This window comes from Ictalurus furcatus, chromosome 7 (genome assembly GCF_023375685.1).
Source record: "Ictalurus furcatus strain D&B chromosome 7, Billie_1.0, whole genome shotgun sequence".
NCBI lineage: Eukaryota > Metazoa > Chordata > Actinopteri > Siluriformes > Ictaluridae > Ictalurus > Ictalurus furcatus.
In genome coordinates, this window is record NC_071261.1 from 30,997,641 (window position 1) to 31,015,148 (window position 17,508).

Below are 17,508 nucleotides of genomic sequence, written 5' to 3' on the forward strand. Positions count from 1 at the left end.
CTCCTCCTCCTCCTCCTCCTGCTGCTAGGGAGCTGGAAGAATCCCGTTAGTAGTCCGTTATTTTCAGATGGAGCTGCGTTCGTTTTTTTTTTTCCCCCCGTTCCTGGCCTCTAAAACACATATTTGTTTGTTTGTTTGGTCTGCAGCAATGGAGTACTTCTTCTTTTTTTTTTTGTCCAGGTCCTAACGGCGTCCCATGTTGCAAGAGCTATATCCAGCCTTGACGTGGCACATTCGTTCAGACGACCGCCGGGAATTTGGGGCGTGCTTTCGTGGAAGAGATATTAGTGAGAGAGAGCGGAGGAAAAAAAAAAAAGAGAAAATCCAAGAGGCGGTGAGGGAAAAGGAAAAGAGAGGAGAGGACAGCAGAGGAAAGGGAGGGACCCTGGGCTCCATATATGGGACGGACATTTCGGGGTCCTCCTAAAGGTGCTGGGTGATTTTTTTAGGGTTTTTTTTTTTTTTTTGCCGAGTTGCGCGCTTGCCGGTGTGAGTCAGTCCGAGAGGTCGAATCCCAGATCGTTATCGTCTCTGAGGTCTGGATTCCTTCAGCCTGAGTTTAGAGGAGTTTTCTAGCGAGCGGCTTCTCTGGTGTACTTCTCGCAAACCTCAGCGCTCGTCCTCTTGCCCGCACTCTTTCTCCTCCTCTTTCTCGTTCCTCCTGCTGTTAAGTACTACCAGATGTTCAGACTTAATGCCAGGCTGTCATTTAATCTCTCTCGCTTTCTCTCGCTCTCCTCAAGAAAAACTTGAGGCAGGAAGTGGGGCCCTCTGGAATGGGGGGTTGGGGGTGGGGGGAATATGTGAGAAATAAATAAAGAGGGTGGAGGAGAATATTTCTAAACTGTACAGCATCATTAATATTTTCATATGGATTTCAAACGCTTGCTTTATAACATCGATCTGTGCAGTCCATTCCCCCCCAACACCCCCCCCCCGCCCCCCCCATACCAAAAAACCTTTTTTTTTTTACTCTTTTTTGCTGCGCCACATTCTTTACCTCCATCCTCATAAGCACAGTGAAATCATCAGGCTTAACCTGAGCCTTCAAATACACGGAGGGGAAATAATGGTGTTCCTCGACCACAGCATGTTTTAATGCCTTCCACATGTGCTGCTTCTCTTCTCCTCGTCTGTTCTCTGCCCTTTATCTCACGGCCATAGCTCACGCTTTGTTTCCCTTGTTTTCGTTTCATACTTCACGAACAACTCTTGTTAAAATCTTTATCACTCTCATACGCTCCCTCTGCCTGACTGCATACCTCTGTATACACTATACGGCCAAAAGTATGCGGACTCCCGACCAACACACCCATACAGTTCCCGCAGAGTTCGAAGTACACGATTGTATAGAATGTCTTTGTGTGCTGTGGCGTTACAATTTCCCTTCACTGGAACTAACAGGCTCGAACCTGTTCCAGCGTGACGATTGCTCCTGTACACAGAGCGAGATCCATGAAGACGTGGTGTGTGAAGGTTGGAAGAAGGTCGAAGAACTCGAGTGTCCTGCGCAGAGAACCCCACTGAACACCTTAGGGATGAACTGGAACGCTGATTGTGTGCCAGACCTCACGAATGCTCTTGTCTCTGAATGGCCATAATCCAATATTCTAGTGGAAAGCCTTCCCAGAAGAGTGGAGTTTATTATAACAGCAAATGGAGTGTGATTGCGCAGGAGTCTACATAGTGTATCGTTTGTATTGACCTTCGTTTATTTCATTTATTTATTTATTTATTTTACAGTGTAGCTGCTACTCTATAGATCTGTGACTAGACTGAAAGGAAGAAAACGAATCCTGTTTCCTCGTATTAAAAAGAAAAGAAAAAAACCTCACAGGCGCTAGTTCAGGGATGCTAGGTTTTCTAAACATGATCTAATCACGGATTCTGTGGCAGATCTTCATAAATGTATGTCAGTTACTGTATTTAGCTCATGAAGAGAACGGAAGAGTTCAAGACCACAGAGATTCCTGGATTTTTGGTTGGATTTCTCCCTCTCTAGTCTGATTAGTAAGAGAAAAACGGAACGTTTAAGAGCGAACGAGAGCTTTTCGGATTCAAAACCGATCTATCTCAGATGTCTCCGAATCTGTGAAGCTCCACTATGAAACAAAACATAATCGCTTTCAGCTGATGTGTCTTATTTATAGCGATAAAATAGTAACTAATAGTCAAGCATTAAAAGGTCAACGTTGTCACCGTTCGCTCACGTTAGTTGCATTTTCCAGGTAATTTTATCCATCTGGACCGTCGCATGTTCTAGAGTATGGAGAAGATACTGTTCTGAAATGCGACGCAGCGCGGAAAACTCAGCCTCTTGCTGTGGTTTAAGTAGAGACATCCGAGGAATGTAAGAGCAGTGCAATGAAGATGTCTCTATTAGACATCCTCATGTGACAAACGAAAAGTGATACCATCTGTGCGTTTCACAATTTCCCCCTGATGTGATTCTGGCACGGAGTCGTCTCCATACTAGAGGGATTGTCCAGAGCAATCATGTCTTCAGAGTTTCCAGACATTCCAGACAGATACTATAGGAGAAACGCCTGGTAGTCATTTGAAGACCAAGATCAATTGATTAAATGAGTGAAATCAGGTGTGACTCCTGCTTGGCTCGAATGAAAACCTGCAGTCACACAGACTCTGTGGATAAAACCAGAGACGTCTGTTAATTTACATCAGAAGCTCGTCCCCCCCCCCCCCCCCCAAGATAAAAGAGAAGTAGAATCCCAGATGATTTCAGCACATTTCTTTTATCCACTTTATGTAATGTTATGTATATAATGTAATGTATACATAATGTTGTATAACATATCATTATATATATATATATATATATATATATATATATATATATATATATATATATATATATATATATAGTGTAATGTTATATTTATCCATTGAAGCCATTAAACTTTTTTATTTGTGAACTTTTCATCATAGTAAAAAAATTGAAAACAGATGTGTTGGATAATATTAAAAACACGTCGTTAAATTTCAGGTGACATTATCGAAACCTGTTTTACGCTACTAAGCTTTAGATTGGGAAACGAATAAATGTTCTACAGGCATCATTTAAAACGGTTCGCTTTACGTGAACGTCAGTTACTAAATGAAATAGTTCATCTCCACCGCGGAAATCCTTCCACTTCCACTGTAGTGGGTGCGATTTGTCACAGAAACTGAAACTGAGATGGAAGTATGATTTATATGAAAATAATATATTTACTTATTTTTTTAACGCATTTTACAAATCGGGCTCGAATCATAGTCTATAGCAAAAGTTTAGAGCAGGCTGTTGGATGACATTTCGGTGTTTTTTTTCTGAAAAGGTCTGCGTTCCGTAGGCTGTAATCACTGTACAACATGGTTCTTCTGCACAACTGTACATTTACATTTGTTTATTTATTCATTTAGCAGGCGCTTTTATCCAAAGCGATTTACAAATGAGGAAATATAAGCAAAGCGATATATCAAGCAGGGAACAATACAAGTAGTGCTACCTTACAAGATTTATAATTGAGTTCTACAGAAGCAAAGTGCACAGAGTCGAGGTGTAAGAGCCAGAGTAGGGTTTATTTATTTATTTATTTATATTAAGGATAACGTGGGGGTTGGTGTTATCGGGGTTGGTTAGGTGTTCAGGGAAGAGGCGGGTCTTTAGCTGTTTTTTGAAGATGGTGAGAGATTCTGCGGTCTGGATTGAGTTTGGAAGTTCATTCCACCACTGAGGAACAGTTAGTGTGAAGGTTCTGGAAAGGGATCTTGAGCCACGCTGAGTAGGCACTACTAAGCATCGGTCGTTGATCGATCGCAGATTGCGTGAGGGAACATAAGCCTTCAGGAGAGAGTTGAGGTAGGAGGGTGCTGTTCCAGACAAGGTCTTGTAGGTGAGCATAAAGGTCTTGAATTTGATGCGGGCGGCTACAGGAAGCCAGTGGAGGGAGATGAAGAGTGGTGTGACATGGGTTCTCTTGGGCGGGTTGAAGACGAGACGTGGTGCTGCATTTTGAATCATCTGAAGGGGTTTGATAGAACTGGCTGGGAGGCACGAGGGTAGTCTGTTGCAGTAGTCCATTTTTGATGTAAATGGCAGACTATATCAAGGCAAATCACCGAAGGGGAAAGGACGCCCCATCTTTACACCATCTTTACCTGAGTAACTTTGACTTATGACTTCACAAGCTTCGGTCTTGTGAACCAGTAGAAAAGTACGAAGCCTGGACTATGGGCTGTTTGGTTGGTAAAAAGTATCAGTTACACCAAACTTTTGCCTCACTGTGTTATTAGTGTTCTGTGGCTAAAAATACCTGTCTCATCCACTTACATACACTGCGGCTTTTGTGGTAAATTTCTGTTTATTTGGCGGGGTTTTTTTTGCCTGTAGGCTTTTCTGAAATGGCTGATGTATGAAGGATAATTGGACCAGTTTGAGGCCAATTTCCCGTAATTTACACAAGGTCCTTATTCTAAGCTGGTCTTGAATGATCTTCCCAGGTCATATCCTGTGGTGTACGGTGTGTACGTGTCTATCCTAACACCTCTAATCCACTCACAACCCAGAGCAGCAAATATTGAGCATGTTTGAAATTAATGACTCAACATCCTGCAATATGGAGAGGACACGCAAAGGTCTCATGTAAAAACACGATCTTGACGTCATGCCAGAAGGACAAATATACCAGTGACACGTCTTCGTGAGAAGTTCAGGTTTGGAATATTACTGTGTCAGGATTACTGCTCAGGACTATGTTTCTTGAACATAATCTGGTATTTTATTCTGAACAATGTGTAAAATCTATCATTATGTCTGGGGTCTGTCACTTTTTCAACGTCTCGACAACTCAGGATTATATCAATCTTATCCTGTGGCCCAGGTACAATTGGGATGTATTTTAAATCCTTTCGCTGTCGTTCTTGCTGAGGTTCCTGGTTTTTAACCTGCAGGAGAAAGAGAAGAAGTACATGCTGCCCCTGGACAACCTGAAGGTCAGGGACGTGGAAAAAAGCTTTATGTCCAGCAAGCACATGTTCGCCATCTTCAATACAGAGCAACGGTAAGCCCACAGGACACTTTCTGGTTTCTACTGATATGTAGAGTAGGGTGATGTTGTTTGGGCCATATTTATTTATTTATTTATTTATTTTTTAATAACAAATGTCTTTAAGTAGGTGACATTATTCCTTTTGTAGACATTATTAAAAAAAAAAAAAAACAAGTTTTTACAGGTAAAAGGTTCATTTTTAAATGAAACACCGTTTTGCTGAGAGGTTGTTAGCAAAACTGTATATCACGATATATACAGCGCCATGCATCACAGAAACATTAAATGTCACGATTGTCTTTTTCACATTGCTGTCCCTTAATGACGCTGAAAGTGTTTACCTTAATGCGGAATTCTGGCAAGGATTCAAAGCTGTAATATATTTTGGACTGTGTAGTCATTTGCGAATAATAAATGTTAAGTTTTCTCACTAAATATTGCACGTGTGCAGACACGATGTTATTACTTCCTGTTACCCAAGTGATTCTAAATTTCTTTTTTTCTATACACACATGCAGATGTTTATTTTTTAATGGTCTTCACGTTGTGAGTCACTTCAGAGCTAATTATTCATGTTGACTTATCTGTGTTTTTCAGGAACGTCTTCAAGGACAACCGCTTCCTAGAGCTGGCATGCAACACGCAGGAAGAGGTGGAAAGCTGGAGAGCATCCCTGCTCCGCGCTGGGGTTTACCCCGAGAAATCTTCGGTCAGTGACCGCTAGCGATGCGCAGGTCTAGAAGCAGTACAGCCGATGCAGCTCTTTAATCTTCTACAACCCATGAGATAACGTATACCTGCTTTCCGACTTGTTAATGAGCACATTTGGAAATGGTGCTGTGTGGGGGTTATAAATTCCTGAGGACCGTTGTCGGAAAGGTTCCAGTTAACGTCCTTTCCCAAAAGCACTCTGTCGTCTCTTGTTTCGCACGCCAATCATTCTTCTTCTTATTAGGTGGAGAGTGACAGCTCTAGTGCTGCAGATAACTTCTCCATGGATCCTCAGCTGGAGAGAAAGGTGGAGACCATCCGGAACCTGGTGGACTCCTACATGGCCATCGTCAACAAGTGCATCCGGGACCTCATGCCCAAGACCATCATGCATCTTATGATCAATAATGTAAGGCCCTTTTGCTGTAGTCTGTAAAGCAGGGATGGGGAAGTTCTTGTAGTGTTAAAAGTAGACTTTTCAGACAGTGAAGTCCAAAACCTTGGCGCTAAACTAAAAATAGGTCTGAAAAATAGGTACCGTGAGAAGCTCAACGCTATAAGGAGCCTTCTTCAGAGTCTTGTAGGCAAGAAGTTGAATCATATATTTTACAAAAGTAAGAAATGGGAGCACATCTCTGAATATGTCGTAGTCTGTTAAGTCATTAGCCATCGAGTCCAGATTATAGCTAAATGTTATTCTTCGTGAATATATAACAGTGCTACTGGAACCTGGAGGACTCCCACATGGTCATCGTTAGCAAGTGTGTCCGGAACCTCATGTCCAAGATTATCGTGCACCTTGTGATCAAGTTCCTTTCGAAACTACAGTGTGTATAGCAGCAGTGGAAAAGTTTGTAATGTTTAAAAGTGTTTCTAGACCTGTTGTAATCTTATTTTTATATATACATGTACTGTATATACATGTATATAAGTGGTGGTGGTAAAAATAAATAAATAAATAAATCGGATATTAACTGTGAGCCATTTACACTAGGGGTGGTGAGGTAGCGTTTTTCTCCTGTAATGCCCCTGATTAAATTAGGTCTTTTAGCAAAGCGCTCCTCATACGTTCCCTCGTAGTGGCATCAGTATCAGTGTAATGCACTTTTAATACCTGGAGTTAATTGTCTGGGCCATAAAGATGCAAACAGGCGCTTGAAGTGAAGAAACCAGTGGGAACTGTTACATTTCAATATTGCAAGTCAAACACTTTGAGAGATTCCTTTGAGAAAACCTCTGGCAGTATAAAGAGTATAAAACCTGTACTAAATCCTTGGCAGGTGAAGGACTTCATCAATGCAGAGCTGCTGGCTCAGCTGTACTCGGCTGGGGACCAGAACGCACTGATGGACGAGTCTCAGGAGCAGGTGCAGCGCAGGGAGGAGGTGTTGCGGACCCACCACGCACTGAAGGAGGCGCTAGCCATCATTGGAGACATCTCCACCACTACCATCACCACCCCTCTGCCTCCTCCTGTGGATAGCTCCTGGCTTCAGGCTGGTGCTGGCGGCTCCCGCAGGTGACCTCACTGCTCCATCATATAGCCCATAGGTTTTTGCCAAAATTAGGTAATTGTTGATGTTAGTTTATTTTTATGGGACTAACCGTCCAAGAACCCTGTATGTGATTTTTCTCTGTCTTAATTGATGGACGGTTATTGACTTCTGCCGTAGTTAAGCAGTTTTGATTAGATGTGAAAATAATGTTAAGTGAAACCGGCTCAGTGATTCATGTATTTCCTCATTTGTAAGTCGCTTTGGATAAAAGTATCTGCCAAATGAATAAATGTAAATGTTTCTGTTAAAGTAAGCAGACAAACGTAACAATAAAATTCTTACTATTACAATTTTTAATAAATAAATAAAAATCAACAGCCTCATTGCAGTACCAGCATGGCACACTAGGGGCCACTATTTATAGAGCATCTATTTTGCAATAATGGCTATACAGTTACATTTATGGCATTTGGCAGACACCCTTATCCAGAGCAACTTACATTTATTTCATTTATACATCTGAGCATCTGAGGGTTAAGGGCTTTGTTCAGTGGCCCAACGGTGGTGGCTTAAACTCACAACCTTCCCCTCAGTAACCCAACATCTTAACCACTGAGCCACCACTGCCCAGTTGTGATAAACTGAATTTATGTAATCCTGATTCTATCTTAGAGGAGTAAGCGTTATATTGAATGGTAATTTAAGGTTATTTATAGTTGCAAAAAAGCTCTTTACCTGATTTGGGTTACTTCCAATGCTAGCACTGTCTGCAGGATAATGGAGTACCGTGGCAGTGACTGAAATCATATTGATTTTTGTTCCATATTTATGAAGACCAATTGTTTTTACCTCGTTACTCAGGATAACATGCAGTGCAAGTTATTAACCATATTTTTAAGGAATATAACATTTCACATTGTTCCATGCAATAAAATTTACATAGAGGTAAAAGCTGCCTTTAGCCAAAATATAACTAAATTCCTGTTTTGTTTTGTTTTGTTTTGTTTTGAAAGACACAGACACTCTAAATGTGAAGTACACTACTCATGGTTCATCATGGCTTCCATTAAATGTGTGACAGTAAAGCTGCTTCTTCAATTCTATCATGTGCTGTCTACATTCATTTAGGTCTCACCCTCACTGATGGCCCTTTTGCCCCCTCAGGTCTCCCCCACCAAGCCCCACTGCCCCACGCAGAATGTCCGCAGGTCAGAGGCCAGCAGGCCGGGGTGCTCCTCCTCCTCCAACACGCCCAGGGCCTCTTGGGCCCTTTAACAACAGTGGTGATAGTCCACAGGTGCCCAACCGCCCAAACCGTGCTCCTCCCAGCATTCCCAGGTGAGGTCTTACCTGAATCTCAGACGTGGCTTGATATCTGCATCACATTTCCCCTGAAAGGAGTGCTATCATTGTAAGATGGTAAGAGGGTTAGAGTATCATCTGATTACTTTAACATTTTAAACATGATTGCTTGGCTAAATATAAAATCGCCACATTTATTCTCCATATTCATTCAGTCGGCCATGACTTGTTACCAAGATCATGTTTGATTCGTTTGACTGGATCTACTAACAATAAGGGAGGTTTATAACCACAAACGGTCTCAAACAAACCTGCTTATGTGGTTTTTGACACTGAATAACACCATGTTCTCTATAAAAAATTGACAAATGGACGTCAGAGAGCTTGAAACAGTACTGATCACTATACACCAGCCTCAGACGCAGGAGGTATGGCCCAAAAGCTGTAGGAGTAAATGTATGGTAGAAGTCCTCCAGCTGATAATATATTTTAATTTGTACTGTGTATACAATTTAGTACAGAATTAATCAGCTATTTATCTGACTAAAGACGTGCACTTCACACACCAAACATGTCCTGGCTGATTGTTTACATTTGGGAAGACTGTGGAAATGAATTACATTTTTGCCCAAAACTGTATATTCAGAGGAATAACGTGGCTAACACACGAGCAAATGCTGATGTTACAGCTGTTTGTGGAAACTTGTCCCTGTACAACAGAAATGATGTTTTGCGATTATTTGTCAACATTCAGAGATGAACTGGGATGAAGTAAGTATTGAAGAAGCAGCAACTTTGATGATGTTTGGCTTTTTAACAGTGGCAGTTTCAGAAAGTTCAGAAGACATTAACGGCCGGCTTGTTCTCCAGGCCATATAAAAGTAACTACCTCGGGCCCAAACATCACAAGTGGGCCCTCTTGTGACATTTTTGGGCAATTCATTTTAGTAACAAAACAAACGTTTTGCTCATATTCAACAAAGATGCGTGATTTTTCCGTAAATCTTTTGGCTCGTCCATGATATCTGTTAATGCTTCATTTTTTAAACGTTACGACTCGAGGGCAGAGAAAAGGAAAAAAAAATGCTAAACTTTAACAGCTTTGTAGGAGTATGCTGGAGGGAGGGGAACCATGTCGAGTCCCAACATTTACATGGCCATGTTTAATAGTTAGTTATCGAAATGAGAAAAGAATTAGCAAAGGTGAAAATGATGCGTCTCCTCCCCACCTAGAGCTCTCATACTCCACTCACTCAAAATGATGATAACGAGTCTTTATTGGTCACGTATATATTGCAGCACAGTGAAATTCGCATACCCCAGCATGTTAGGAAGTTGGGGTCAGAGCACAGGGTCAGCCATGATACAGCGCCCCCTGGAGCAGAGAGGGTTAAGGGCCTTGTTCAAGGGCCCAAAAGTGGCAGCTTGAACCCCTGACCTGCTTATCAGTAACCCAAATCCTTAATCGTCAAGCCACCCCTGCCCCATGTGCATCGAACAGTAAATACAACACATACGTTTTTAAAGAGTTTACCTAATTTTTTTTTTCTTTCAGTATTTCACAGACTATTCACATTTACATCGGCTTTCTATGGATTTTTTCCCCATTCTCCCAAAAACAATGGTTAGATTAGATTAACACTTATTGAAAATTATTGTGCTAACAGCCAGTAGCTAATTATTATTATTATTAGTAGTAGTAGTAGAAGTAGTAGTAGTAGTAGTACTCGTCTGCCCCCTAGTGGTGAATGTACAATATGCCTATGTGTAAGCAGTTGTGCGTGTGTTTTAATTTGTCTCAGATTTGCATATTTGCTCTGGCAGTCTCTCTGTAAGTAATGCAAAGCTAATCTGACTAAACGAGTTCTGAGCACAACGAGTTGCTCAGTAATTTAACACCCACAACAAGCCACTTAATTCAGCTAACACTTTTAAATATTCCATAATCTCCCTTTTAGGGAAAATGTGTTTTTCATATCTGTAATTTACTCCTGGCTCATATTCTGGCTTTCACCACATTAGTTTAATATGAAAGGCTCACAACCATGTGACGAACAAATTGAAGGTCAAAAGAAGCAAACATTTCATGCATATAAAGTGTATAATGAATCAGAATTCAATATTTTGTCCAAATGGCTGCATTTAAGCAGAGAATTGTCTGTATTCAGAAGAAACCACAAGCCATTATTCACAAGAAGAAAGCCATACATGTCACTCATACGTTACAGCACAGTTAAATTGTTTTCTTTTCGTATCACAGAATGGAACGGAGAGGGTTAAAGACCTTGCTCAAGGTCCCAATAGGGGCAGCTTGGTGGTGCTGGGGCTGGAACCCCTGACCTTCTGATTAATAACCCAGAGTATTTACTGAGCCACCAGTGAAACATATCATATCTGTATATGTAAGAATAAATAAATAAATAAATAAATAAGAGACGCCTATTACTAGCACAAGCGTTTACAATGATATGAGCAGATTGATTAGGGAATGGGGAAATCGTGATTCTGGTTGTCCAAGTTTTGTGATTTGAGGCAAATATTTACACGAGGTTTTGGGTGAGCATAATTTCCATTACTTCTTAGCTACATTGGCCAACAAATGTGTCATGCCTGTTTACGGTTAAGGGAACAAATATGTACAAAAAAAAAAAAAAGTTCCCTTACCAGAAACTGAGCATTTCAAGTGAAGGTCTTTGTATAATGCTATAAAAATGCATTTTGGTGTGTTTCAGGTTGCACTGATTGAAGAAATCATAATTGTCCTATTTATAAACTGTTTCCTGTGGCGTTTAACTAATTTACTCACTAACATACTGTACGTGTGAACTGAAAATAATCTCACTGTAAATCTTTACTGCTTCAGCTGACTACTTTCCACTAATTCTCTCCTCTGTTTTTTCTTTTCCTCCCCCCTCACACCTTCTCACTATATTCTATCCTCATTCAACCTCGTTTCAGCCGCCGACCCCCACCTTCCCCTACCAGACAGGTCCCGTAAGCTGTCCAGAGGGATCCCCTCATCCTGGACCAAGCACTCACACACGCCTCAGCTCTTACGTCTCATAACCCTCTGATCTCTGAGCTTCAGCTTCCTGCATGTCCCAGTCTTTAACTTCACTGCTCCCAAGTCATTACTAGGCCCGCCTTGTGTGTGCACATTCCCCTGCAGTGCTAGTGTCCATATTAGCCACGCTTGTTCTGTGCCGTGTCTCTGTGCCTGCGATCTGGATTGGCCAAGCAGGACTCGGAGCGAGTCCTACCCACAATGATACACACATGATTTTTGGCTTCACTCTTCTCTAGTCTGTGAAATCCATAGTGACCGTTCTGCGCTCCCTGATCTCTGATCAGAGCAGCGAGGCTCCTCGTAGTGCATGTTTTGTTTCCGAGAGTATATTTTTATGCGTGTGTGCCCGCTCAGGTGTGTGCAGGTCTTGCTACCTTGCTATGTGAATAATATTTTTAGCGAGAGTCTGTGTGTATGTGTGCTTACATCACAGTCTCCCCCGAACGGAAAGTCAACGTGTAAGATAGTGCGTGTGTCTGAGTTGGAGTTAAGACCAGTCTTGTGAACACACTGTCCACGAGCATAACGTCTGAAGACGAATGTTTTTCATTAGCCTGAAAGAATGTCTAACTGACAGGTCGACTTGCGGTATTCTTTATTTGATTGATTAAGCAAAGAGGGAATAAAATTGGCAGAAAATTCTAGGTCTGATAACCTTCTCGTCTCGTATCAGTGGTTAGAAAGTAAAGGCTGGGGATAAAACGTTACTAATCTACAATTTCTGCAGTAGTGCCTTTGAGCACTATTAAAAATAATCGGCAAGATGTTTTTATAAAAGGGATAGCTTGCTTTAGTTCTCCATCTTGCAGCTACAGTGCCGTGATTTCTTCTGTTTTTGTGTATATCTCATACTACATAGTTTTAGATCTTCAAACGAAATACAACATTAAACAAAGGTAAGTCAACACACAATAGTTTTTTATTTTTAATATTTTTTATTGAAGCAAAAAACGTTATCCAACACCTATCACCAATGTGAAAACTAACTGCCCTCTTAAACTTAAAATCTGCTTGTGCCACCTTTAGCAGCAATAACTGCAACCAAACGCTTCCGATAACTGGAGGTCAGTCTTTCACTTACTTCTAGGACTAGGACTTACTATTATGCTTTGGATCGTTGTCTTGCTGCATAATCCAGTCACGCTTGAGTTTCAACTTACGGACTGAAGACCGGACATTCTCCTTTAGGATTTTCTGGTAGAGAGCAGAATCCATGTTTCCCTCAATTATTGTAAGTTGCCCAGGCCCTGAAGCAGCAGCGCATCCCCACACCATCACACTACCTCCACCATGCTTGAACGTAGGTATGATGATCTTTTTGTGGAATTCTGTGTTTGGTTTGCACCAGATGTAACGGGGCACCTGTCTTCCAAACAGTTCCACTTTCGACTCATCAGTCCGGAACATTCTCCCAAAAGGTTTGAGGATCATCTAGGTGTGTTTTGGTGAAATTCAAACGAGGCTTAACATTCTTCTGGGTTAGCAGTGGTTTTCACCTCACCACTCTTCCATGGATACCATTTTTGCCCAGTGTCTTTCTGATAGTGGAGCCATGAACAGTGACAGTGTCTCTTTTGTAACTTGCTGGATGAGTAGTTGCTGAAGAATTTTGGAAGGTCGACCACTTCTGGGAAGGTTCACTACTGTGCAGAGTTTTTCCATTTGGAGATAATGGCTCTCACTGTGGTTCTTTGGAGTCACAGAGCCTTTGAAATAGCTTTCACCTTCTCCAATCACCTTCTTACTCATCATTTCTGGAATTTCTTTCAACTTTGGCATAGTGTGTTACTAGGTAAGACCTTTTAACCACCTTCATGCTGTTGATAAAGTTCTATTTAAGTGTTGTTTTGATTGAACAGGGTTTGCAGTAATCAGGCCTGGTTGCATCTAGTCCAGCTGAACCCCATTATCAATGCAGTTTCATAGATTTGGGGAATTAATAACTACAGGGTCAAATACATTTTCACACAGGCCCAGTTGGTATTGGATAACTTTTTTGCTACAATAAATAACATTATTATTTAAAACTGTATTTTGTGTTTACTCAGACTGCCTTTGTTTTATCTTAGATTTTGTTTTAATTTCTGAAACTATTTAGTACGAGATATACACAAAAACATAAGAAATCAGGGCAAATACTTTTTGCACTGTATTTATTGGTTGTTAAGGATTGCACATGGACACAAATGGGTGACAAGTTAAAGATAAAACCTGAACAAATTAGTGGAGAATCATAACGACTGCAGAGGTTTCCAGCAATTAAGTATGGTACAGTTATTTTCCTACCATGCATCGTGGCAGGTATAAAAATGCAGAATGTGCCCATTTGATTTTATTTTTGGATCAAGAGGAATCGAGAGGAATTTTGAACCAAGAGGAAAAGTCACTTTGAAGGAAGGCACAGAGTCACAACACACTCAGGAACAGTGATGTCAAGTGACTGTAGGGACCAATCCACAGGCTTACTGAATGGTTAATGAGGAAGAAAATGATGTCCATCGTCTGTTTCGACCTTTACAGTAACCACACCCCAACCCAAATGAACACCTATGAGAGATTTGTGGGAAGTGAGGGAATCTCACAACAATTCTACAGACTTGTAGAACCAATACCATGGTGCATTGACGCTTTCTGACAGCTCATGGTGACCTAACACTTTCCTAAGACATTCTGTGTTGGTTTTTCCTTTCATTTGCCTTCTGTCTGTATATGTTCAGTTACACTGTAATTCATGTAGTTAGTTGGATGTAGTGGGGCTGTTTGATAAATAGTGAGATCAACATCCAGACCAAGATTTGGAGTATAGTGGTCAAGATCCAGCCCAAGACTCTGAGTAATGATACCAAAGAACCAGACCAAGATTCAAAGTATCGAGACTATAAATAATGTCACCTATTCAGACAGAGAGCCAGGTCAAAATTCTAGTAAGACTGAGGCCAGGGGGTCTGGTGGCTTAGTGGTTAACCCCTCTGGGGTTGGGGGTTCGAATCCAGCCCTGTGTGCATGGAGTTTGCATGTTCTCCCTATGCTTTGGGGTTTTCCCCAGGTACTCCAGCTTCCTCCCTCAGTCCAAAGACATGCGTTGTAGGCTGATTGTTATTTCCAAATCGTCTGTAGTGCATGAATGTGTGTTTGTGCAATTGGTTGGCACCCCTACCTTGTGCCCCCCCCATCCCTGGGATAGGCTCCAGGTAACCCTGTGTAGGATAAGGATGGATGGATGGATTGAGATTGAGGCCCAAACCAATATTCGATACATAGAGATACATGAATCCAGACCAAGATTCAAAATGAATGAAACAGAGATCCGGATGAAAACTGAGAAGTGAGAAGACCAAGATACAGACCAGAATTCAGAGTAATGAGACCAAAATAGAGACCAACACTCTGTGTAAGGAGACCGAGATCCAGACTAGTACTAACCAAGCCTGAGACCTAGATGAAAATTCAGTCATAAGACTGAGATCCGCATAAAGATTTAGTGTAATGAGACCAAGATCCAGACCAAAACTGAGAGTAAAGACACTGAGATCCAGACCAAGATTCTGAGTAATAAGACTGAGACCCAGATGAAACTCTGAGCAAAGATCCCAAGATCTCCCCCAAAAAATCAGACCAAAACTTTACACCAGATCAAGACCATGAGATCTTAACTTCAACTCTGGTGTGTGTGTGTGTGTGTGTTCTGCGTGTTGATTCATGGTGTGCATGATTTGTTTGATGGTATGTCAGTTTTGGAAGTGTGTTTGTTCATGTGTTTTTGCTGTCAATAATCAGCACTACTGCTGATGTTGAAACGAAGCCCTTACCTCATCTAGTCGTTATTCTGTCTATGTGCCTGTGTTTATTCTGGCTATGAGCCCTGTCTACAGGCAGGCTGATTAGCAAATCCTGAGACATACTTAACCTTCCAACTGAACACACAAACTTACAATTCTCATGCATACACATCATAGCTCCAGAAACCATTTAACATCACGAGCTTGATAAAATACACCATCCTCTCTGCGATACAGTAACCGTGCAATGTGGCAATGTGTGTTTGTTACTTAAAGTTTAAATAGTAATAATAGTGTCTGTTTATTATTTTTTTTTTATTAGACGCTGGATAGGTAATTAATTCCAAACAGACATGCCATGAAGTCTTCAGGATGGATATACGGGGATGTGAGCGAATGTTATTTATGTTCTGACGTTCTTTAACAAAGATGTTTGAATGTCGTCGGTGAAATTCTTAACATCGTGTCAAATATTCACCTGTTTTTCAGCACCTTGTCTGTTCAAATTCTGCATTAATTCCACAGTGGCACCCCAGACTTGCATTATGTAAGCTGAACAAAAAAAGGGTTTAATAAAACGTGTGCTAGAAGTTAAATTAGATTTGTACCCGTTTCAGTGGGCAGTCGATGTGTTGTTTCTGTGGGTCTCTGTCCATTTAGTGTACTGCCGAGTCACGCAGGTTTGTACTTGAAATCTGTTTTGTTCTTATCGTCTCTTACTGTATCTCAGAATTCTGATTCATACTACTATAATGGCATGAATAAATCTGTACTGCCAAAGCTAGTCATAGAATCAATCTATATATAATATGCAACAGAACATTAGTGTTACATACACACATGCATATATAGATATATATGTATGTATGAAATAATATTGTTCACTGGAGGAAATCAAGACACTCGCCTCCATTTTGTAAATGTGGTTCTTTTGAGGGATATGTAAACTGTATTAGTGATTATATTCCTTATGTAATTCAATAAAACGTGTTGAAGACCGTTACCATTGTGTTCTCTTCACTTTGTGCATGGTTTTAAAGTTTAGACACGCGGAGAACACCACGGCTCACGGCCAGGGTGTTCGCCAAAGACTTGGTGACTTTGTTGCAGGTGCAAATTTGATGTGCTCCATCCAAAACTTTATCAAGAGAGGACAAGGGCTCTGGCTACACAGTCGACCCACCCGCCCCGGGAATTTATATACTCATTTGTTTGCCTTGTTTTAATCTGTATTATCCTACGTTCACGTTAGCAAGTGACAAAGAATCAGATACTCAAACATTTCAGTGAGTTCAGTGGCAAGTGACATTTGAATTGAGATATTCTCAATTGTAAATGTAAGTTAAGTGTCCTTGGACCAATTCTGTGGTGAGTGTGGTCCGACAATATTTTTCCGACAATTAAATTCAACATAACTGCCAAAATTATTATACAATTTTTAGGATTTTCACAAATGTGTATAGTATTTATATATGAATTTTGTATATTTTAAATATATATGTATACACACACACACACACACACACGTGTCCCATTAAATCTAATTTTTTTTTTCCTGTGGTTTATTTAATAAATGTACATTTATATAGGGTTTAAAAAAGAAATCATTTAGCTTTTAACTTGCTTGGGGTAAGATTTAGAATTTTAATGATTCAGAATCCTAAACACCAATTATCCCAGGTTCCCAGGAAAAAGTAGACAATTTCAGAGTTGTTGAACTCTGCATTTAACCGATCACAGTCGTCTGCCAGACTCATGCCATGACTGCAATTTGAAATGAATGGAAGTCAAGAGCTGTGGAGTTAAAAAAAAGAAAGAAATATAAAGCGCAATGAGGTAAGTACATCTAAATCTTTTCTGTTCTAATCAAATAGCTTGTTTTCTACGGTAATATTAAGCACCCGATGCTTAGTATATGTCGAGTGTAGTCTATTTATGTAATGTTCTAGTTAATTTGGCTATACTAACAGTAGATGGATGCCGGAAATTTACAGCATTTAAAAGTTTTTTTTAACTGTATTTTTAAATCAAAAAATGATGCTAGAGTGATCTATTTAATGGACATTTAGTAAGTAAATTTAGTGAAGTAAATTTTATTTATAAAC

General features: G+C 40.6%; 1 protein-coding gene across 3 annotated transcripts in view; it reads left to right on the plus strand.

The window, feature by feature from the left end:
- dnm3b (dynamin 3b) overlaps positions 1-12,170 on the plus strand; it is a 39,594-nt gene extending 27,424 nt beyond the window's left edge. For all 3 annotated transcript variants that reach the window (XM_053629776.1, XM_053629777.1, XM_053629778.1), the window contains 6 exons: positions 4,951-5,060; positions 5,646-5,757; positions 6,004-6,168; positions 7,040-7,278; positions 8,420-8,593; positions 11,516-12,170. In XM_053629776.1, coding sequence (XP_053485751.1) covers positions 4,951-5,060; positions 5,646-5,757; positions 6,004-6,168; positions 7,040-7,278; positions 8,420-8,593; positions 11,516-11,555 — 840 coding nt within the window. In that variant the 3' untranslated portion in view covers positions 11,556-12,170. The remainder of the gene's footprint in view (positions 1-4,950; positions 5,061-5,645; positions 5,758-6,003; positions 6,169-7,039; positions 7,279-8,419; positions 8,594-11,515) is intronic.
- The last annotated feature ends 5,338 nt before the right edge of the window (positions 12,171-17,508 follow it).